The following is a 23,464-nucleotide window of genomic DNA, read 5'->3' on the forward strand; positions in this document are numbered from 1 at the left end:
AATGGAAAAACAAACTAAATTGATACGGTTTGTGGTCATCTCATTCTTCTCAAATCATATGACTAAATGAGTTCACCTAGGAGTGACTGTCAACCCTATCCTCTCCCTTAATGCACGTGTGCATGTGCACACACACTACAGCAGGTAAAATTTTAACACATTCCCATTAGATTATGAATTTGAAATCCTAGTGTAATATGATGCAGACAGAAGGCACAGTTATCTGAATAAATTCTTCTAGAATTCCTTGTTGTTGTTGTGCCAAATTGTGCTTTATGGCTATACTTAATAAATTTTGAAATGAGTCTTTTGCTAAAGATCAGAGGATATTTACCCACATCATTTAGTTAGGAGCTATAAAATTAAGGTCTTAAAACACATTTGTTAAATTGCCACAAAATTGATTCTGAGGCTGCATGTGGTGGCCCATGCCTGTAATCCCAGCACTTTGAGAGGCTGAGGCGGGCAGATCACCTGAGGTCGAGAGTTCGAGGCCAGCGTGGCCGACACGGGGAAACCCCATCTCTACTAAAAATACAAAATTAGCTGGGCATGGTGGCGCATGCCTGTAATCCCAGCTACTCGGGAGGCTGAGGCAGGATAATCGCTTGAACCCGGGAGGCGACGGTTGTGATGAGCCAAGATCGCACCATTGCACTCCAGCCTGGGCAACAAGAGTGAAACTCCATCTCAAAAAAAAAAAAAAAAATTTCATTCTGAAAAATCTGAAAATTAATTTTTTACTTTGGGGGTTGCTTTCAAAGATTAAATTTAATAGGGTTCGCCTTACCACTGATTTTATTAGGTTGATCAAAAATGGTTGAATATCAGCAGTTTCATATGGTTCAACCTGATTAGTATCAGTTTCACATTAAATGAAACAATACAGCCCTATATATTCCAAAGAAAAAAAGTCTTTGCAGGAAAGATAACCTCAGCTACCCTGCAACATGCTAAAAATACCAACTACAATGCAGCACCAGGGGTTACAGTGCTAGCTTCCCATGTAACTCTGGGGTATTAAAAGGCAGGGACATTGTTTAAAATAACTGACCAATACAAAAATGTCATGCTGCCAAAAATTTTCTTATCCCATTCCCAAAGGTGTTTTGTTTGTTCATTTAGCTTTTCTCTTTTCCACCTTTCACAGAAGGGGCCGAAGGGTAATGAATCTTCAAGAATTAAGATTAGATAGAAACCTGAGTAACCAGCCATTTCACAGGCAATAACTGGCTACAGAGTAATGCTGACTTTGTTCTAAGTCAGAAGCTGACTTGGTTATTTACTATAGAACACAAACATCCACAGCCACTAAATGACTTTACTGAAAACTAGCCACATTAAGTATGACATGTAGAGATAACAAAACTCCTTTTGAGAACATAGTTTAAAATTCTGAAAAATAAAAGATAAAGATTTTATTTCTAATAGGGGGAAGGGGTTCCCACATTTTCCAGAAGATAAAACAAGAGACCCAAACACAGGACGTAACGACAGCCCTGTACAGCAAGATGCACTTTCCACAGACAACCACAGAGATTCCCTCCACTTCTTTATCCTAAAGTGCTGAGATTTAAATCAATTCAGACACTCTATATACAACTGAGTATCTTTTCATTTTCAATTTTATTTTTTAAAAAAGACATTGAGGTTATGGTAAGAAATTATGAAGTTACTTTTTTTTAATCTGTCAATTGCTACAGTAGTGGAATAAATAAATAAGATTTTTTAAAGTTCAATGTTTATAGACATACTTATAAAAAAATGACTGAATTAGAAGACATTAAATAATGTTGATACACACCAGGAAGGGATTTAGGCAAGGAAAGGCACATCATATTACCACAAGAAATAAAGACCATAGTTGGAGGTTAATGGACAGCCAGAACTTTAGATCTTGTGGTAGGTTTCCCAGCTCTGGAGGGTCATTATGGCGAAACGTTCTTTATGGTACTGGGCTGGAATAAATAAATAGCAGTTGGGGAATTTTACTTTGTAACTGTTAAAAAGAAAGCACACTTTTAATAACCCTGGTATGTGAAGAGGAAAGAAAAAAACTCCAAAACAATTTGGTGGTACTGAAAATCTTACGGAGAGTTAAAAATAATATTAATCCTTGCCCAGCTGAACTGGAATTCTTGCAGTTACAAAGTTAAAATTTCAAGTAAACACTGTATTTTTCACTTTTTGTAGACAGACACAGTGCAGATACAAACAGTTGCCATATCTCACCTCAGATGAAGCTATGTGTCAATGCTTAGGGAAAATGATCTTAGATAATTTCCCAATTTTATAGAGCTTAAATCTTTGAAAATAGCACTAATACTGCTGGCTGACTGGCTATCTACAACAGCAAAGTGAACATAAAGTTTTGACGATGAGAGGTTTCCCAAAGAAACTAATATAAGTTTTTAGTTGAACAGATACAGTTACTTTAGTTTTACTGAAAAGTCTAACAGACATTAGCACTTGTTTTGGGTCACATTCCTACTGCCAATTTTCTTTCATAAATTTGTGTCAAGTCCCTATGCATTTCTTTCTGTCTAGACCTAGATTAGTTTATTTGAAAGATGGCATCGCTTAAAGTAAACCACATAAATCTTAGTGGTATTGTGTGTATTTAGTGGTAAATGTGTATAAATAAAATAGATTTTCATAATAAAATGGTATATCCACAAATAAAATAAAAATTAAAAACAATTGAGAGGTGGGGAAAATATCAGTTATTATTTTAAAAAAATAAAAATGGCAATTGTAAAGCAGGCAGTTTCTTGCTCATGCCACGCGATATGCCTTCATTAAGGTGTACTCTTTCCGGTTGGTGTGAGCAGCCCAGATGAAGAGAGCAGAAGCCATGAACTGTAAGGGAGCTGAGACACAAGCCAGGCAGAAGGACCATCCAAATTCGCCGGATACACTGTCAGGGAGCTCCAGTTTCTGGTGGAGTAGTTCAATTCCAGCAACATAACAACTTACTGAGCCCAGTGTACACAGACCTTCAGGGAAAATTTAGAAAACAAAACAAAACATGGCTGGGTAAAAGCGCAGTAAAGAGCTTTTCAGGCAATGTGACAGGGCAGTTAATACGTGAACATTTAAGATTTATAACTCTTTGGTCCCTAAAGAGACGGGAAGAAGCTAAAAGGTAAGTATGATGACAAACCCTACCTGCAAGGAGATGGAGAATGCCCGTGGCAATGGTGGGATATAAGCTTCGGCAAATGCAAGCACAAAGTCCGATCAAAGCCCCAAAGCACATCAAACCTAAACTCACAAAAGGTAAAAGGAACTGGCAACGCCAAAGATCTGATTTTTAAAAAGAGACAAAAGAAATGTTACCGTGATTTCAGACCATTTTCCCCACAATGGCAATTTCTTTCATATTCTAATTAGATCTTTTCTCAAAAAGTGAGAAAGTATTTTAACATTGAGGCCTCTTTTCTAAAGCACATTATTCAAAAAGATGCTACTCTTGTCCTGACAAAAGGACACTAACAGGTAGTAGCAATTACTGAGGGTTCACTATGTTCCATGCTATGTTTGTCTACACAGTTTCTGTATTAATCCTCCCAACAACCCTAGAAAGTAGATACAGTCAGCCCTCCATATCTGCAGGTTTCACATCCACAGATTCAACTAACGAAGGGTTAAAAATATTAAAAAAAAAAAAAGATACAAATTTACAAATATATAGTATAACAACTATTTACATAGCATTTATATTGTGTTGGGTATTATAAGCAATCTAAAGATGATTTAAAGTATACAGGAGGATTGTGTAGGTTATATGCTAATACTATGCCATTTTATATAAGGTGCTTTAGTGAACTTGGAATTAGCAGGGGGTCCTGAATCCAGTCCCCCATAGCTACAGCTCTATTATTATTAATTCCATTTTGTAATTAAGGAAACTGAGGCAAGAGTCATAAATAACTTGTAAAAATAACACAGTAAGTGGTAGAGCCAGGATTTGATATAAAAATCGGTCTGACTCTACCTACCAACAATATCTAGGTCTTTACAGGATCTAAAGGCAGTAACAACAAGTAAATTAATGGTAATTATAAATGACCTGTCTTACAGGGCTGTTGAAAGAATATACATAAAGCACAAAGCAGAGACAGAGAATCTAAAGGCAGTTTTAATTATCATAAATCACTCACCAACATGGGAAGAAAACCTGATGACCTCACAAAACATGCCATTCCATTTTCCAATAATATTCATTATTAAAAATGCATTCATATCAATCTTGACCAAACTTTACCTTTTGGTGCTGGTTTTCCTTTCTGGAACTTCTTAAGTGTTTTTCTAACTTACTTTCTTTCAAACTCTCCTAGTAATAAACTGCTTGCTACACATTCTCTTTATAAAACTGAATACCTACATCTTATTCAATCTTTTCTCTTACAACATGATCATTCTTCTGGGCAAGTCCCTACAGCCCTGAAAACTAAGGCTCCAATCTGAAGACAGTATTTCTTGGGCTGCCTGACCATCAAGGAATAGGCTGTTCCTAATAAATACTTTCATCTTTTTTGACATCTACCCTTTTGTTACTATCACCTAAGACTGGATAAACACTTTTGACAGGCCTGACAACTCACTGACTCATTTAGAGCTTGCAGTCAACTTTTTTCACATATACTTATCTGAACTCAAGCAGTGGAAAGTGTTTAATTCAAATATAGGAATTTATAAGTTATCCCAACTAAATTTCCTTTTATTAAATGGGCCCATTAATAACATCTTTTGAAGGTCTAGATCCCATCATCCAATGAAGTAGTTGACCCTGTCAACTTCAAATCATTTGAAATTTGGTAAGCATGTATCTACCTTCTAAAATATCAACAGAATAGAGTTCACTGAATACTGTTAGAGATTTTATTTCATGTTGGCACAATCTACTAACTCATCTTATTTCAAAAACATAGTCCAAAAAGAGACAAATAAAATTATCTTTGTTCCCCCAACTGTCCTGGTGAAATCAAAGTACTCACAGGTCCTAAGTAGATCAATCCCACTATTGTGGTTTCCGGGATCAACAAATTTCTCCATGAACTGCTCAGTTAGTGTGAAACTCACACATTTTGTGACCACATCAAATGACTCTGGAACAAGAACAATTGCCTGTTGTTTTAATTATAAACATTTAACAAAAATCTCTTTCAGTAATTATTCTCTGAAGTAAAAAGTAAAGGACGTTTCCAGAGGGGTCAGCAACTTCTCTGGCCCTGACTGACACACAGGTTTCATAGATGTCCAATGGATGCCACTGGTTCTCAGTGGCAGGCTGAAGACACAGGCACAAGGAAGAAAAATAAAGTGGAAGCAGTAAAATGAATGGCAGAATAGCTATGTAGAAAGCCTAGGAAGAAGGGGAGGGAACAAAGACCGAAATAAATAGGAATGTTGATCTTCTCATCCAACCCTGCTTTACCAACCATATCCCCATCTCAGGGAATGCCAAATCCACACTTCCAGTTCCTCAGACCAGAAACTTTAGAGTAATTCTTGTACATTTACACTCCATCAGGAAATCCCAGGAATTCTTCCTTCAAACTATGTCCAGAATCCAGCTGCTGCTCAGTGCTACCATTCTGGTGTGAGTCAAATCATCACTTAACCTGAATTACTTCTATAGCCTCCTAACCATAGTCTTGTAGCTTCCACCTTTGTCTGCTGCCTCTGTTCTCACAACAGCCAGGGTGACCAGATCATGGCTCAGCATTGTACTTGGAGTCAACACCAAAGTTCTCATTACGCCTAGAGCCCTCCAGGATTTGCCCCACTCCCACTCCCAAAGTAGGTCTTTAACAGCATACCCAACTTCCCGTCTCTCCCTCCATTCCAGCCCAGTGGCTTCCTTACTGGTCCTTGAATATTTCAGGCATGCTCCCGCCATAGGGCCTTTGCAGTAGATGTCCTTTCCAACCTAAATGACTTCCTCCCCATTTACCCATATGGCCAACTCTTTCGTCTAGTCTTTAACTACATTCTTTACTCAAGTGGTGTCTTCTCAGTGAGACCTACCTTAAGTATCCTTTGAAAATCATAACCTGTGGCCACCAATATTCCTTTTCCCACATATTTCCAAATCCCTTTTGTGTTCTATTTTGCCATAGCACATGTCATCTTTTAACATACTAAATAATTATTTATTCTCTTTATACTGTTACATTCTGTTCACTGCTTGTCATCCTTTATTAGAATGCTAGCTCCCCAGGAGTAAGGATTTTATTCTCTTTCCTGATGTTCTCCCAGCTAAGAGGCCCTGGAACATGGAGACATGCAATAAATTATTTAATGAATGACTAAATGGTAACACTGCAATTCCAACTCCAATATCAATATCAAGTGCTCCTGTAACCTCATAAGTCAAACTGAACATTTTACAATGAATTTTAACCAACTTTCTCTCCTTTCCTTCCAAATTATCTCCTTTTTTTTTTCCAGATACAGTGACATATTATCATCCTTTTGATGTATGGTAACTCAAGCCTGTTCTGCTATGATTTGAATACAAAGCTTCCCCACTAAGGGGCCAACAGAAGTAGTCATAAATAAACTGTAAAGTCGTTCCTTACAAAGAGTTCTAAAGCTACCATTTTAATAACTGGAAATTAAAATCTTTAAGTGTTAAATAAGAATGCCTGCAAAATAAACCTGAAAAACTTAGTTTTTTTTTTTTTTTTTTACTTCTGTAATACAAATTTCTTAACCTACCAACTCTGCATCAAGATTGTTGTAAAATAGTCTCATAATTACACAGATTTAAATGTAGAGCTGGTCAAATTATATTCTCTAAGACACAAGGGCAAATGATAGATAAGTATTATAATACAGCTAACCCATAAAATGACAATTTGTTGAGTTGATTTTCGATGGTAGTCCTTTTACTAGTTACCAAATATTTTTAAAACTCTTTCAATGTACTTTTTCAACTATTTCTTTATGACATGTGTTAGAGTAATGAAAAGTACTTTAATGCGTGAGTAAATAAAAAAAAAAATTTTAATGGCTTTCCCAAGATAAGAAAAGTTCCTCATCCAACCAATATTGATGAGTACCATGGTAATGCAAAGATGGGGAGAGAAGGCGGTAGAAAAAGAAGATACACATGATTTATTTCTTTAAGGAGAGAGAGAACCAACAAACCCGCTTACATGTAATTGGGCAATCATTAAGTCGTTTTGTCTATTATTAACCAGGTAAAGAAGAGAGAAGTTAAAATAAGAGAAATACCTGTCCTTTCTGGTGGGCTATACCAATGCATGTTTTTGGGTATGGTGATACACCGTCTCCACAATCCCACTGTGCCATTGTATCGAAAAAGTGCATCATTATAAGTCTTTTCATCTGCCTCATCACTAATAAATTCATCCCAGATGCTTTTATTCAAATCACTGGAATTTTCTTGAACTGGACTTCGATATTCATACCAGAAGTCTGTGCCAATGGAGGCTGCCATGTAGATGGTGGAAATGAGGCTAAGCACACAAGCAATTACAAATGCTGTAGCAAAACGGTTATCCATTCTGGCATTCAGACTGCTCTGTTTAAAAGTTGAAGAAAGAAGAAAAGTTAGACTTCACAGACAAATAACCAAAGTTATTTTGAATTATTCCAAATGCACCCTTTACCCAATTCCCCATCCCTTCGTACATATAACCATTAAGAATTTTTTTTAGAAAGCAGGCATGTTTTTAATTAAGCTTAAAACAAAACTCATTCTCATAAAAGTACTTATTGAATGCTCACATACCCAGGATGCTACGGAGACAGAGGTCTTGTTCTCTAGTCTATCACCTGCATACTAAAACAGACAACACTGAAATGGACATACACATTACAGATACAAACAATAGACATGCCCATGGTCAGCAGTGTACCGTGCACACATTTTAAATTACAGACTGATTTTTTGCACAAGCTGCAGAGGATTAAGTGTTCTGGGTTTGAGTGTTAAAAAGGCACAGGAAAAAGAAGCAGTGGAAATTGGCTTCTCCCAGTTTCCTCTGAAGAGGGAAGCCTCCTAAAACAAAGGTGAGAATCAGGAGCCATACGGAAAACAGAGTTGAAGATGTTTGTTAACCCCGAGGGAAAGGTTGTTCTAGGTGTATAAAATAGCAAAGAGAACAATAACATGTAATAATGCTAGATAGCAATCTCTCCCTAATCCATTAAAGCTAAGCCAAGCTACTTTACGCTGCCAAATGCTTCACTCCTATCTACTCTCCCTATTCCTTATACTTTTGAACCTCCTCAACTGAAACCTTGCTCTCTCCCTAAATCCTAAGTGCAACATATGTCCGCAAAAACTAAATGAACCCTCCTCAGCCAGACAGAAAACTCTCAAAATATCAACACTCCCAAGGCGTGGACAGGGCTCAACGGCAGTAGTAAATGGCCGCGGTAAAATGACTCAAGGCGGATCGCGCTGAGTCAAATACTACAAGGCAAGTATACACCGTGACCGCACCAAACACCTTACAAAGGTGCACGAAAACAGACTCGCAAACTGAGGTTGCTGAGTTTGGAAAATGGGAAGTGACTCAGGAAAGATAAGGGCAATGACAACGATAACTCAAAAAGTTGGATTTGTATTTTGATTTTTTAAAAATCCCCCCTTCATCCTGGTGCTCTCAAATGACCTTAAAGGGTCCCAGCACTGGGAACGGCGGTTCGTCCAAGCCGGACGCCTGGAACGGTCACCTCCCGTGCCTCACGGCGGGGCCGGAGAAGGCCAGGGCTGGGGCGGGGCAGCCGTGCTCGGCCCCGGGCCAGGGTCTCCCGGTACCCGACCAGGCCCCGCCCTAGAGGGCTCGGCCCAGGGACAAACCCGCCGCTCGGAACCCGCCCAATCCCGACCACGCCCGGGAAGGGGGCCCCTCTTCAAACCGCCGGGAACATCGAACCGCGACGCGACCCCCGCCCGGCGACGCAGGTCCCGTTCACTCACCGCCCATCCTCCTGTTCCGCCAGCTTCACCCTCTAGCTCAGACCACAGCACCCTACTCTCCCCGCGCCTCCTCTGACGCACTTCCCTGCAGAGCCCGCCCCCTCCATAACTCCCGCGCCTCCGCCCGCCCCCACTCCGGGCCGGGCCGCGGCCCGGGGCCGAGGGGCCTTGTGGGAGTTGTAGGAGGGACAGATTGAAAGCTGTCTGAGGCGGCGATGCGCGGCGCATTGTGGGAGATGTAGTTCAGCTCCTCAGGGCAAGCCGGTACGCAGAAGGGAAGTCTAGGCTGTTGGATTCTTGCATTTTAGGGAGGAAGGGAAAATGGTCCAGAAAGTAAAGCGGGCCTGTTTCCGGTCACCTCGAGTCAATGACCGTGACTTGTATAACTTAGGTCTGACTTTTAGGCCTGTGCTTTCCCTATCACACCACCCTGCCTCTAGATCTAAGTATAAATGAACAAAAATGGGATTCTACTTGTGAAACGTTGACCCATTTTATTTCCCTCTCCCAGAATCCCGCCCATTGGAGCAGAGCGTCCTTCTGGTTTTATTGCATAAGTTTAGGCTAAGAAGTATGTGACCTGGCAGACAGTATCCATCAAGAATGTAATGACATTATTTGGGTTTCATAAAATGTGTTTGTAGCTGCCTTCTTTTTATGACAAGTGATACTAGTTTTCTATTGCAGTAATGTTGTTCCTTTAAAAATTTTTTTCATTTAATTTAAAAAATATGAAGTTAATAATACTGAGGATACCAGATATGTCAAAAAATGAATAAAAAGCCAGGCGCGGTGGCTCACACCTGTAATCCCAGCACTTTGGGAGGCCTAGGCGGACAGATCATGAGGTCAGGAGATCGAGACCATCCTGGCTAACACGGTGAAACCCCGTCTCTACTATAAATGCAAAAAATTAGCCAGGCGTGGTGGCGGGCTCCTGTAGTCCCAGCTACTCGGAGAGGCTGAGGCAGGAGAATGGCGTGAACCCGGGAGGCGGAGCTTGCAGCGAGCCGAGATTGCGCCACTGCACCCCAGCCTGGGCGACAGAGCGAGACTCCGTCTCCGAAAAAAAAAAAAAAAAAATGAATAAAAAATTGTGGGTATAGTAGGAAAAAAGACTGAAATTTGGGGAACATCACTCAAGCAGATAAGGTCATGGACAGCATTGGAGATTGCAGATGATGTGTAGCACAGAGGCAACAATGATTTTGAGCCCTCAGGTTTAACACAGAAATTCATGGACAGGAAGCAGGGACATCTTAACAATAACATGAGTGGAACTATTAACGTGGCTTGGGACCAGCAAATGGATTTCTCAGCAGTAACCTACAGAGAAAGCTGACTCAAGGACCAGAGGGGCTCTCAAATCCCCACTCTGTCCCCTAATGCCTTGTAATTTAGCACAGGAGAAAGACGGGAGCTTCAAGTTGATATTAAATTTCTACCACTTTGACAGATTAAAGGCATGATATGTTTCTCTATCTATAGTTACATTTCTTTCACCTGTGTGGGTGAAACTGATATTCATATGCAGCACATAATAAGGTAGTAGCCAAATATATTCAAACATGACTGGATTTTCACATACAGCATATAATTAAAAAAAAAAATTTGTCAGAGGCACCAACTACAGAAAGCGGCGGAGGGGCACAGGCAAATTGTCAATGTGTAGTAAGACGCATAAACGCCTTTATACTCCAGGAAATGTCTTCATCCATTGGCCTTCATTAGAAATCCCCTACTTTCTGCCGGGCGTGGTGGCTCACGCCTGTAATCCCAGCACTTTGGGAGGCCGAGGCAGAGGATCACGAGGTCGGGAGATCGACACCATCCTGGCTAACACGGTGAAACCCCGTCTCTACTAAAAATACAAAAAAAATAGCCAGGCTTGGTGGCGGGTGCTTGTAGTCCCAGCTGCTCGGGAGGCTGAGGCAGGAGAATGGCATGAACCCGGGAGGCGGAGCTTGCAATGAGCCAAGATCATGCCACTGCACTCCAGCCTGGGTGACAGAACAAGACTCTGTCTCAAAAAAAGAAATTCCCCACTTTCAGATTTACTTCTCCACTGAGATCATGTGGTCAGTAAACCAGGCAAAAGAGAAATTTAAAGGAGAGAGAAGAAACAACTTCAGTCTACAGTTAAAGGAACTAGAGAGAGTGACTTGGTAGCAAACTTGGATATTAGAGTAACTGTCTACCATGGTAACACACTTGAATATACTTGTTTTGTGACTTTGGAGAATTAACCTTCTTTAAGTCTCGGTTGTCTTTTCTCAAAAATATGGATGTTGACGGTAGCATCTATCCCACATGATCATTGTGAAGATTGAGAAAATACATATAAAACGCCCAGCACAGGACCTGAGGCTTAGGAAAGAATCATTAAATTATTAGTATTTGCAAATATTTGTTGAATCTCTATAATATTTGAGTAAGCTTAATGAGAACAGCTTTTTTTTTTTTTTTTTTGTATTCTAATACAGTTCAAATCAGTGTGGCTGGTTCATTTCAACTCCTTCACTACCAAACTAGGAGGCAGGGACTGACTTCAGTTTCTCTGCCTTCTCTTTGTCACTGATGACCAGGGTATAAAGATATCTGCTGCATCAAACTTTAAACTTCACATTGTCCTTATTTTTCTTGATCTTGACAGATTTGGCATCCTTTCGTCGGGCTGTGAACAGAAAGTCCTTGATTTCCTCAATTTTCGGAGGCATGGCGACAAGGCACGCAGGGAGCAGGCGTGGACCGGGACAGCGAGCGGCGACCGGGCAAAAAAAGGAGGGAAAAAGACAGACAGCTTTTAAAGCTCCTGGATTAACCCTAGAGGCTACCCCTAAATGGAGATTAGCCATTTATAGAGAGAGGTGATCCCGCTCGCTTCAGCAGGTTTGAGAAGCTCTGGACTAACCACCAAATGACTAGGAAAGATTTGCCAGGGCTAGTATTTTGGGTCTCCTTGTTTAGCCCTGCTCAGGAGATTCCCAGGCCTGGGATGGTATCATACACAAGTCGTCATGACTCAGGAGGTGGATGTTTCTGGGAAGACCTGCAAAGGAGGATGATACTTGCACCCTTCGAGTCTTCAGAATGCCTAGAAAACACTCAGGACGCGTTTCACTGACCAACCTAGTGTGAACCTGGAGGTGTCTACGTGTTTGTGGTTTTGATCATCCTGAGAGAGGACCTGAACGGCCTCTTCACACCCAGTTTCACCAACCACACAACCGTATTTCTGGTTTATCTCTGCACCTTTGGTGTTTCCTAATTTCTATTTATGCTTGCTTGTTGTATGAGTAGGTAAAATAAATCCTTAATTAGTTAATGGAGCTAAATTTCTACTTCTGCTTCTTACTCTGCTGTTTGAGAAACGGTAGCTAGCCTTATATTTTCACAAATATGAAAGTTGATTTTGTGCAACCATGTAGAGATTATGGAATTTAGGTTTAAAAGCAAAGTTAAATGGGGCATCTAGCTTAACTTGTTAAAGATGGTTCTAGTTTCAACAGGAAGGCATTACAGTTATAGCACATTTAAAATAAAACTGGTAACTGAAAATCTAGATACTCAGATGTTGTAACTTGTTTTTATTATGTACTTACGAAACAACGCTTCACACTAGAATTTCCATCCATACCAAATTCCCCAATACATTTAATATTTTATTTTTAATTGCACGTTTTTAGGAATTAAAAGCTATATCTACATTATAAGATATATTTACACGATGTTTTTTCATGTAATCTTTTTTCCTGGTTGTTTTCCTTGTGAACTTTGGAGTTCAGAAAGGAAGAAAAGGGGAATATGTACAATTCTGGATTCCAACCAAAAACCATTTTTAAAAATGTACATATCTTTGAATTTCCTTGCACCCATTCACTGTAGAACAACAACAAAATCAAGATCAAGGCAAATAGAAAAATGCATCTAAAATGTCTCCTTTTTTTTTTTTACTAAAGTGCCTGTAAAGTGCCACATATAGTAAAAAACTATAATTTTTAGATGCCCATGCTTCTGAAAGACAGTGAATGAGCCATATGTAAATGAGAAGTTTAAGTTATCCTTTATTTTAAAATTATCAGTGGATCTTTGGTTAATGACCCCTTTCTGGACCGCAGGGTCTTCATTAGTAAAACAGTTCTACTAATGATCCTTAATACCACTTGAAGCTCTAAAATTTTACAGTTTATAATTCTACTGGAAGAAGAATAATGCAACTACTAAATATGGTTTTCACAGATCCACAGCATTAGAGTTTCATTGCAGAATTTATACACCCTATACCTCAAGCCTAGGCAATGTACTAGAAGCAGAGATAATGGCAAATGTAGATTGCAAAGGAAAAGGAGGAAGACTATGTGCATTCTGATTAGAAAAGATACTGAAAAACAGCCCTTGCTATTTCAAAGATTAACAGTAATTATGAAGGTAAAATTATGGAAGGAAACTTTTCTGATTTCTTTTAATTGACACTTATTAGTATAGGGTTATGAGTATGAATTGTGAGCCTCCCAAAAATAATTTTTCAAAAAATAATCTTATTGCAGATAAGAAACTAATATAATCAATTAATTTAATTATTAATAAAGTTAAGAGTCTTCATTGAGAGAGTCCTCTTCTCATCACTATCCTTCATACTTATTATGAGGCCATGATAATGATATTTTTCACATTTATTGGTTTGCAAGTTGCTTCTGATTCAACAAGTTGTGCCAAGTGAAAACATTAGCATAGGTTGACAAAAAATATGCTGCATTAACTTAGAAACATCTCTTCATATTAGTTTATGATGTGACAAAGATCCCAGGATTGAATAGAAAATGGAAGCTGTCTAAGAAGTTTGTGAAAAGTCCCTACTCTGAGGAAATAACTCAAAATTCAAGCATGATTCATCCCAGATCTACAATCATTTATTGACCATCTACTGCTTGCCAGACACTCTGCTGGATGCCAAGGACACCAACATAAATAAACATAATTTTTGTTATGCACAACCTAAATTCAGATTAAATCTACTATTTCGAAGAAACCTAAAGTATATATTCCTAGAATAGTAACATCATTTCTATCTATATAAGTAGTAGTTACCAATGGAAATAACCCAGTAAATTAAGTGGGGGGCCCTCATAATAGTGAATACATGCCACTTAATTTGGCATGATGTGATATTACATTACATAGTACTAAATTCTCCAAGTAACTGAGAATTTAAAAATAAAAATAAACTCCTAGAGTATAAACAGTATAATCGTTTTTCTTAAACTTAACTATTTGACTTTGCACTTTATGATACTTGTAAGAAATGGACAAGATAATGTATCTAACAAGTGAATATATAATGACACCGTTTGACTGATTAGATTAATGAGAAATGATTAGTTGCTTCATGCTCTTTGCCATTTATTCCGGGACATATCAGCAGAGCATGTGTGAATCAAAGGCTTCATGTCCAAGGATTCCTTTCTTCTGTGCTATATGCATGTAATCTGATGAGTCTCCACCTGATACTGTGGTTGACAGGGAAGAGGCCAAAGTAATATAATCACAAGTTCAATAAGCCTAATTGGGGTGGCTCTATTATTAAATCTTCAGCCTGCTTGTGAAGCAGAGGCTGCAAGCCACAGCAAATAGTAATGAATTCACTCGAGCAGACGTTTCTGTAGAGAAAACCTTTCTCTGTCTTCATCTTCAACACCTGAACCAGTTCTGAGCATAACTCAGGAATTGGAACAGAGAATAATTAGGGCCTAGAAATCTAAATTAATTCCTCAAATTTTGTGATATTCGGACTAAAAGACTTCCACAAATTTCAAATTTTGAGGTAACTTTTAAGTCTTTTTAAAAAAATTAGTCAAAATAATAACAAAGCATAATATATAATGTTGGTTAACTTACATAAATTAGAACAGTGATTCTAAACTTTAGTGTGTAGAAGAATCACCTCGAATGCTTGTTAAATATAAAGTCCTAGACTTCTTCCCCAGTGATTCTGACTGAAGACATCTAGAATACAGTCTGGCAAGCTACAGCTTAGCAGGTGTCCCTGATGACTCTAATCTGGGTAATTCGATCTGGCATCCACAGGTTCAAAACAATGGCTTTAAGAGTCCTAAAAGAACTTTAGTTGGGTAACTTCTGTATGCTAGAGGCCAGTCCAGAGATAATGAATGGACTCTGCCTTCAGATTGCTCATTATCAGCTCCAGGGGTCAGATACAAAGACAATAAACAGCATGAAAAGAGACGAGTACTTTGTAACCAGTATTTTTAAAGTCTTACAAAATACAAAGGAAGAAGCAGTTATTTCTGCCAGGAGTCAGGGATGAAAGTTGAGTGTTATTTTCTGAGAAAAAAAATTCCAAAGAGGTGGCAAATATGCTCTAATTCAGTTACTAATACTTACATCTTATTCTTTTTTTTTTTTTTGCCATCATTCTGTTTACACTGACTTTTCATATGTTTATGGAATCCAGTGTTGCTTTTGAGTTTTGATCTATGTGTAGGTGTCTATTTTATTGTTAGCATCTTCATGTTTATTTTAAAGAACACTCAAAGTCCTAAAATTGACCATTGCACCAGCTTACTTACAACCCCACTTTAGCCAGCTTTATTGTGGATTCTGTCTTGTACTAGCATTGTACTCTGAGGTACTAAAAGACTGGCACTATGCTATGTGACCGTTTTTGGCTTAAAACGTTTAATTTGTTTTCTGATTTGGGTACAAAGATGCTGTTGATCCACGGTGAGTATTCTCACATTGTAGCATTCTACCATTAAATATCATACTTCAAAGTGGCCATATATGATAAAGCAAACTATTTTATCTACAACTGCTTCAATAGTTTGCTGAGGAAATCGGATTTGAGATAGTTTACATCAGCAGCCCAGCAACTTTTGAAATTTGAAACAAAAATATAAGGGATACAGAATGAATGTGCAGCCAAATATTTTCCTCTACAGTATGAGCATGAACTCTTTTTCCATTTTATAATACCTTAATGTTGACTTCTTGAGACATATCAAAGGATTAAAAAAAAGAAGAAGAAAAACTGTAGACCCAGAATCAACCTTATTTTCTCAAATGCCAAAAGAACTTGTGGTTGCAGGGTACAAAATTCTAATATTAAAATTTCAGTACACTTAAAGAATATATATGATTAGTACTTTAACACACAGGCACACAGATATAGATGATGTGTTTAAATATTCTATATTACCCTATTAATCTTTTTTGAGTAAATATTGTCCTACTTCAATTTTTGACAAAATGAATTATTCTATTAAATAATTAAAGCTTACCCAGTGGGAAAGATTTCTGTCCCAGAAATGTCAAAGCGGTTAATTAGTTTCTCTGATCTGTAGTCTATATTTAGTAAAGAATATGCCCTCCATGAAATTAAATGAATTGCACACAGCAGCCAGGGACACAGGAGAAGGCAGGCTCAGGCCCACAAATCAACTCCAGAGTGACTTCTGGGACTGTCCCAGGTAAGAGGAGCCTTCATCCTTCCCTGACCTCAGCTTACTTGCCTAAGACTCAGGTGACACTAGACCATATCAGGACGAAGAGGGAAAGAGGAAGTACAACCGGCAGGATGATTCTTTTTAATATACTAATTACTGAAGAAATAACAATTCAGCAGGGCCAGGCCTGGTGGCCCATGCCTGTAATCCCAGCATTTTGGGAAGCCAAGGCGGGTAGATCACTCGAGCTCAGGAGTTCCTGACCAGCCTGGGCAACTTGGTGAAAATCCATCTCTACAAACAATGCAAAAATTAGTCAGGCATGGTGGTGCATGCCTGTAGTCTTAGCTAGTCAGGAGGCTGAGGTGGGAGGATTGCATGGGCCTGACAGTGAGCTGTGTTCAAGACACTGCACTGCAGCCTGGGTGACAAAATGAGACGCTAATGAGACCTTGTCTCAAAAATTAAACAAACAAATAAACGAAAAAACAACTTAAGAAAGGACTTCAAATGTTTAATGACTATATTTTCATCTACAAACATACATTTTTCTATGAATAGCAATATCAACCTGAAACTAGAATTCTGAAGATTAAATCAGATAGGAGAGAAGGAGAGTTCAAGAGAGCCTTGAGTCACTTTGGCCAGTGAAGAGCTGAAATAAATGGAGTCCATTTCAAAATGTGTTATATTTTACTACGGTCATCATAATATAAAAGGAAACATATGAGAGAAAAATGTGATAGAATTCTTTCTGTTTTAGCCTGTTCCCCAAGTGTTTTAAATGTACTAAAAAATCTTCCCTTTTATAGTGTCCATGCTGGCACCTCCATTATGATGTCACTTATAGGTATATCTGTTGCCAGATCAGCAATCAGCAATTCCAAAAGTGATGTTCACTCATGTGTGGAGATACCAGAAGGCCATGGCTCAGAAGCTAAAAAAATCAGTGCTACACAGGTGTGGTATAATGAAGAGAAGATCAGAGGGGATCCAGAGTCTGATGAAGCGTATTTGAGGGTTAATAGGGAGAAAATCTCCTAATCAATGATGTTAACTCTTACCAAAAGGGAACTTCACTGGTTGAATTACAATAGCAGATAGGAGGGTAAAAATAGCAATTTGAGATTTTTAAACCTGTGTTTGTAAGTTACATAAATAACAACAATACCTGAAGTTAGACCCCAATGAATTCATTTCTGCTAGTTATGCTGGATAACAAAAAGAATTTTCTGAATCAAACCTAATAAACTACCATTTCCAAAGCACCAACTATGTGCAAGATGCTATGCTAGTTGTAGTGGAAAATTTAAAATAATAATAATAAGAGCACAAAATGTAGTCCCAGTCTTTGGGGGATTTTTAAAAACTTATGAAACATGTCAAATGAAAGAGCCACATAGATGGAGAGACTCTCATGCCCTAATTGGAAACATGTTGTTTGACCTAGTTGTAGACTAGTATGACTTGGGAAACTTTTCAGTCACTCTTTACACAATGAAAGACTAGTTTTCTTCCTATTTCACCAACAAAGTACATAAAAAGAATACATCATCATTGCCTTACAACTCTAAAAGCAGAACAGTATCTTCTATGTGAAACAGAAGGCTAGATCAAAATAAATTTCAGTGTCAAAAGCAAAGGAGGTCTTTAAAGGAAGTGAAAAATCAAGTTAATTCACTTCTTAATTACTAGCCTTAAAGAAATAAATTGAATATCTTGAAAAAAGAACTTAAAAAACACCTCAGTTTCATGAGCAAATGCAAATAAAAAAAACCACAACCACAACCAACCAACACCAATCAGAGTGGTGCTCCTTGTTTGCCCTTTCTGAGGATTGGTAGAAACTGCATTTTTTAATCTCGGCTTTCATGTTTGTCCAAGATCTTTAAAGGGAGGGGAAAAAAGAGAGAGAGAGGCAGGCACTGTATAAAAGAAGCTCCCTTGCGGTTTCTAAAATTTATACAAAAACATCATATGTAAGGAAACTCACCAGATTTGGCATCTGCTCTTTGGTGATGGACCCAGAAGAAACTTCAGTTTATTTGGATTATTACTATGCTACGAGCCCAAACTCTGACATCAGGGAGACCCACTCCCATGTTCCTTACACCTCTGTCTTCCTTCCAGTCTTTTACACAGCTGTGTTCCTGACTGGAGCGCTGGGGAACCTTGTTCTCATGGGAGCGTTGCATTTCAAACCCGGCAGCCGAAGACTGATCGACATCTTTATCATCAATCTGGCTGCCTCTGACTTCATTTTCCTTGTCACGTTGCCTCTCTGGGTGGATAAAGAAGCATCTTTAGGACTGTGGAGGACGGGCTCCTTCCTGTGCAAAGGGAGCTCCTACATGATCTCCGTCAATATGCACTGCAGTGTCCTCTTGCTCACTTGCATGAGTGTTGACCGCTACCTGGCCATTGTGTGGCCAGTGGTATCCAGGAAATTCAGAAGGACAGACTCTGCATATGTAGTCTGTGCCAGCATCTGGTTTATCTCCTGCCTGCTGGGGTTGCCTACTCTTCTGTCGAGGGAGCTCACGCTGATTGATGATAAGCCATACTGTGCAGAGAAAAAGGCAACTCCAATTAAACTCATATGGTCCTTGGTGGCCTTAATTTTCACCTTTTTTGTCCCTTTGTTGAGCATTGTGACTTGCTACTGTTGCATTGCAAGGAAGCTGTGTGCCCATTACCAGCAGTCAGGAAAGCACAACAAAAAGCTGAAGAAATCCATAAAGATCATCTTTATTGTCGTGGCAGCCTTTCTTGTCTCCTGGCTGCCCTTCAATACTTTCAAGCTCCTGGCCATTGTCTCTGGGTTGCGGCAAGAACACTATTTTCCCTCAGCCATTCTTCAGCTTGGTATGGAGGTGAGTGGACCCTTGGCATTTGCCAACAGCTGTGTCAACCCTTTCATTTACTATATCTTCGACAGCTACATCCGCCGGGCCATTGTCCACTGCTTGTGCCCTTGCCTGAAAAACTATGACTTTGGGAGTAGCACTGAGACATCAGATAGTCACCTTACTAAGGCTCTCTCCACCTTCATTCATGCAGAAGATTTTGCCAGGAGGAGGAAGAGGTCTGTGTCACTCTAAAGGGAACTGTGACATTTCAAGCTCTGTTGGTGGGTTTAGGAGTTAATTTTTGTCAGCAACAAAGAAAGAAGTGTTAATGATAGGATTCACGTTGCTTCATAGATGCAAGGAAGAGTTCATTTTTAAAGATAGGACTGAAAAATCCCTGTGTTGTGGATATAATTAGGCCATGTGCTGTTTTCTCAGCTGAGCAGCCTTCTTCGACCCTTGCCAATCAAGTCCACCAGACAAAATCCAATTCCCATCTGTCCTTGAACTCTTGGATAAAGGCTCCTGCTTGAACCAGTCCCTTTCTTCATGATTGTTAATGCACATTTGGGCCTTTCCTCTCTCAAAAACCATGGTACCTTCATCCCCACCACCATTCATACCGGACTCCAAATTGGACTACATTTAAATGATTCTGCCTACTTTCATCTGATGAGAAATGCGGTAACAATGCAGGTAACAAAAATATAATATACCTGCACTGTGCAATTAATTGTTTCTGAGTTACTAAGCTAGATTCTGACCTCAATCTTTAAAGCTTTGTATAGTGATTCGTCATCATCTTTCAACATTGTGCTTCATCCTATGCCTATTCAGAGTAGCTTTGGACTGGCAAAAAAAAACTCATGGGGATTTTGTATTGTGTTTATGATTTGGGACTTACTTTATCATATGGTCTTCTAGTATTTTAACACAAAAGCATATAGCAGGATTCAACCTCCATTTGCTTTGTAAGATATTGATAAAAATGTATCTCATTCATAATGGTGTAGCAACTACTTTTTAATGGGGTTTTACTATGCTCTTTTGTTTTCATTGCCTTTATAAATTAGGATTTGACTTTGCTTTAATTACGTTTTTAATTACCCAGTTACCTAGTTATCAAATGAAAATGTTATTACTAATATAATTGGAACTCATCAAATTCTTAGCTGTACCCTGATGCAGATTATCATTTTGTATTTTAATTAAAATGTTAGTGCTACACATTCCCTATAGTATCATTTGTTTCATGCCTGTAATTTCAAGATAAAATCCAGTAATATAGGGAGACAGGCTGCTCTGTATTCAGCCGAAGTAGAAAATCTCTAACAAAGATCTCACTAGTATTTTATATATATTTTTCCATACCCAGAAACCTTCTTGAATTCCTTTAGCCAATAAATATTTATTGAGTCAATTTGTACCTATATTCCTTTTGAAGACTTTGATGTGAAAAACATGTAATTAGTGGCAACCACAAAAGACTCTGCAGCAGCAAGCATGCTATTGTAAACATCTTTTGACTCAAGGGAAAGTGGGTTATGTCTTTACCTCCACTGTTGACTTGAATGAATTACCATTTTACTCCTAAATATTAGATTTGAAAATCAGAAAAAACTTAGAATCCTTTCAAAGACTAGCCAATTTAATTTCATGTCATGTATCTTTCACATTAAGAGAAACCTCAAATATCAGATATCTCCTTGTAGCCTAATTAGAAGCTGAAAATACAGTTTTTGGTTTTATAAATTGGCTAACTTGTTAATTTTTCTTAAACTGTTATTAAATAAAAATATAATTTCCTTACATAAGTATTCTTCTGGACTGTGTTAATTTCTAAAAACATATTAATATTAATACTAATTCTAATAACCTTTTAGTAAATTATTATGGTTATAGAAAAAAAGACCATGTAAATAATAACAAATAAATATTCTTGGAAAACTTCAAAACTAAATTCAATGCAATTGAATAGATCTCCAAAAGTTAAACGAAAACAAAATACGGAAGGTAGAAGACACACATTTCTTTAAAACAAATCAGCAAAAGCACTGTTACTAATCATGAAAGTTACTGCCTTTGAAAAATACTGCCTTTAAAAAATAGCTGAATCAATCAGCTAAGTTATTGGTTGGGAAAGGAGAAAACCTGTGCTATTAATTTTAGCTTCACCCTTAATGTTGTGATACTAATAAGGTCATTTTAATCTTTCATACCTAAATGTAGTTGGTAATATCTATGTCTATAGAATTATCAAGGATACTGTAAAAATAATAAATATAAATAAAGTTTTAAATGTGGAGTAAAAAGTTACTTTATAAAGTGATTTGATTTCTATTATTAATTATTGACTACTACTTACAAATTTTCAAACTAACATCAAATAATACTTAATCATTCTCATTTTTAAAATATTGAGATTTTATTTCTACTTCTTCACTTTAATTTTGCTGAGAATATTTAAAATAATACCAAATAAAAATATATATTATTGGTTTTTTAGTACTTTAAATAGATATAATAATTGTAGGCTTTAATAAAATCTTAGTTTATTTTACATTCATAATGCACCAGTTGTGGAAGAAAAAAATAGATATAATTTTATAGGTAGTATAACTCTAATAGAAAAAAGTTCAAAGCTTGATTAAGTTCACATGTTATTTTGTCATATATGGATTCTGCTGGTATGAAATGTAATTTACATTACAATAGCATTAAAAAGTTTATTACAAATTAGTTGTCTGACATTTTGCATATTTTTAAAACCATAGGCTGGGTGCAGTGGCTCACGCCTGTAATCCTAGCACTTTAGGAGGCCGAGGCAGGCAGATCACAAGGTCAGGAGTTCGAGACCGGCCTGACCAATGTAGTGAAACCCTGTTTCTACTAAAAATACAAAAAATTAGCCAGGCATGCTGGCAGGCACCTATAATCCCAGCTACCCAGGAGGCTGAGGCAAGAGAATCGCTTGAACCCAGGAGGCAGAGGTTGCAGTGAGCCAAGATTGAGCCACTGCACTCCAGCCCAAGTGACAGTGCGAGACTCTGTCTCAAAAATAATAATAATAATATTTCTTCATTTTTAATTTGAACAATTTCTATTTCTATACAACGTAGATATTCTACATATACATATACTTACAGATATACATAGAAACACAGACTCATATTTATACCTTTTCATTGTTTTTATTACCTGAATTAAACTAGCCTAAAGGCTAGTCTGTGATAATTTAATGTCATTAAAGAACAAATCAACACATTGCCAAGAATTTCCAGAAAATTACTCTTTCATCCTAACACAATCATGCCTTGCCAGTTATATCCAAAGTTAGGAAAACAAAATAAAATTTTTATAATTCAGAGTAATACACAAGGAAATCACTACAGATTAACATTATTTGTAGTCATTTGCATAAGTAGTCCAAAGTTACTGCGAGGATGTAAATGACAAACATAAAAAGATAGTGATCTCTCAAGCATTTCTCAAATAACTTTTTTAAACTTACCCCAGAAAAGGTCTCCATTGAATCCTAGGTAATGTGTAGTCTGATACTTTATAATTAATTTTAAAAGAAATGTACTCAAGACACGCATAGTCGCAAACATAGTCCCAAACACATTTACTCCATTTAGGTTGTGTTGAAAGGTTGAAACTAACCTGATATTCCTGGGAGTCCCTTAACCTGTCCACTCTTAACAAGTCAAAATCACTTCTGTAGTGAAAAATTATAAGAACAGTCTTAAAGGGAAGCTATGTGCGTGACTGAGAACGGGCTATTACTAGGGGTCACAAGTTAATTTTTAAATAGATGCAGAAATGCACAGTATGATGGTAAGGTGAGTGGAAAAAAATCTTCCTCTGTGATTCATCTTGACTCCTCCAATCACTCTCTATTCTACCTAGCGATCTCAGAAGTGAGAAATGACTTGTCAAATGTGCATGCCACAAAGAACCTGTTTTCCTACAGAGCTCATTCATAAAAGCCGAGCAAAACTAAAAGAATTACAAATTTGCTTCTAAAACCAGACCACTGGTGTAAACTGCCAGCAAGATAATGGCTCCAGCCCCATTAGAGAAAGAGGTGCCATAGGAGAAAAAGCAAGCAGGTAATTTTAACTACCAAAATATTTGCAAACAGTTACTGACTACTGCAAGTTCCTTCTGTCTTTCACGGAGCTTGATGT

General features: G+C 37.9%; 2 protein-coding genes and 1 pseudogene across 13 annotated transcripts; 1 reads left to right on the plus strand and 2 right to left on the minus strand.

The window, feature by feature from the left end:
* Positions 1–1,607: 1,607 nt before the first annotated feature.
* Positions 1,608–23,191, minus strand: CLDND1 (claudin domain containing 1). Of its 12 annotated transcripts, none has more exons than XM_055258981.2 (6): positions 8,963–9,105; positions 7,766–7,809; positions 7,246–7,555; positions 5,001–5,111; positions 3,169–3,306; positions 1,608–2,996 (listed from the first exon to the last, which is right to left on the minus strand). In XM_055258981.2, exons 1-6 carry the CDS (start codon positions 8,967–8,969, stop codon positions 2,776–2,778), a joined length of 831 nt encoding a protein of 276 aa, XP_055114956.1. In that variant the 5' UTR covers positions 8,970–9,105; the 3' UTR covers positions 1,608–2,775. The 12 variants fall into 12 exon arrangements, with proteins under 12 accessions (XP_055114956.1, XP_055114953.1, XP_055114958.1 ...); XM_055258978.2 differs by having other exon boundaries at positions 7,766–7,816; positions 8,963–9,093; XM_055258983.2 differs by having other exon boundaries at positions 7,766–7,831; positions 8,963–9,003.
* Positions 9,437–11,817, minus strand: LOC134735470 (large ribosomal subunit protein eL38-like; annotated as a pseudogene).
* Positions 18,444–21,586, plus strand: GPR15 (G protein-coupled receptor 15). Its single transcript, XM_055258977.2, has one exon. The coding sequence runs from the start codon at positions 18,444–18,446 to the stop codon at positions 19,524–19,526; it is 1,083 nt and encodes a 360-aa protein (XP_055114952.1). The 3' UTR covers positions 19,527–21,586.
* Positions 23,192–23,464: the final 273 nt, after the last annotated feature.

This window comes from Symphalangus syndactylus, chromosome 21 (assembly GCF_028878055.3).
Source record: "Symphalangus syndactylus isolate Jambi chromosome 21, NHGRI_mSymSyn1-v2.1_pri, whole genome shotgun sequence".
Taxonomy (NCBI): domain Eukaryota; kingdom Metazoa; phylum Chordata; class Mammalia; order Primates; family Hylobatidae; genus Symphalangus; species Symphalangus syndactylus.

Coding starts and splice junctions, on each gene's coding strand:
- CLDND1 (XM_055258981.2), bottom strand. Junction 5,112..7,245: donor TAGCCCACCAGAAAGGACAG/GTATTTCTCTTA, acceptor TTCTTGTTCCAG/AGTCATTTGATGTGGTCACA. Junction 2,997..3,168: donor CATTCTCCATCTCCTTGCAG/GTAGGGTTTGTC, acceptor TTTTCCCTGAAG/GTCTGTGTACACTGGGCTCA.
- GPR15 (XM_055258977.2), top strand. CDS start 18,444: ATGGACCCAGAAGAAACTTCAGTTTATTTGGATTATTACTATGCTACG.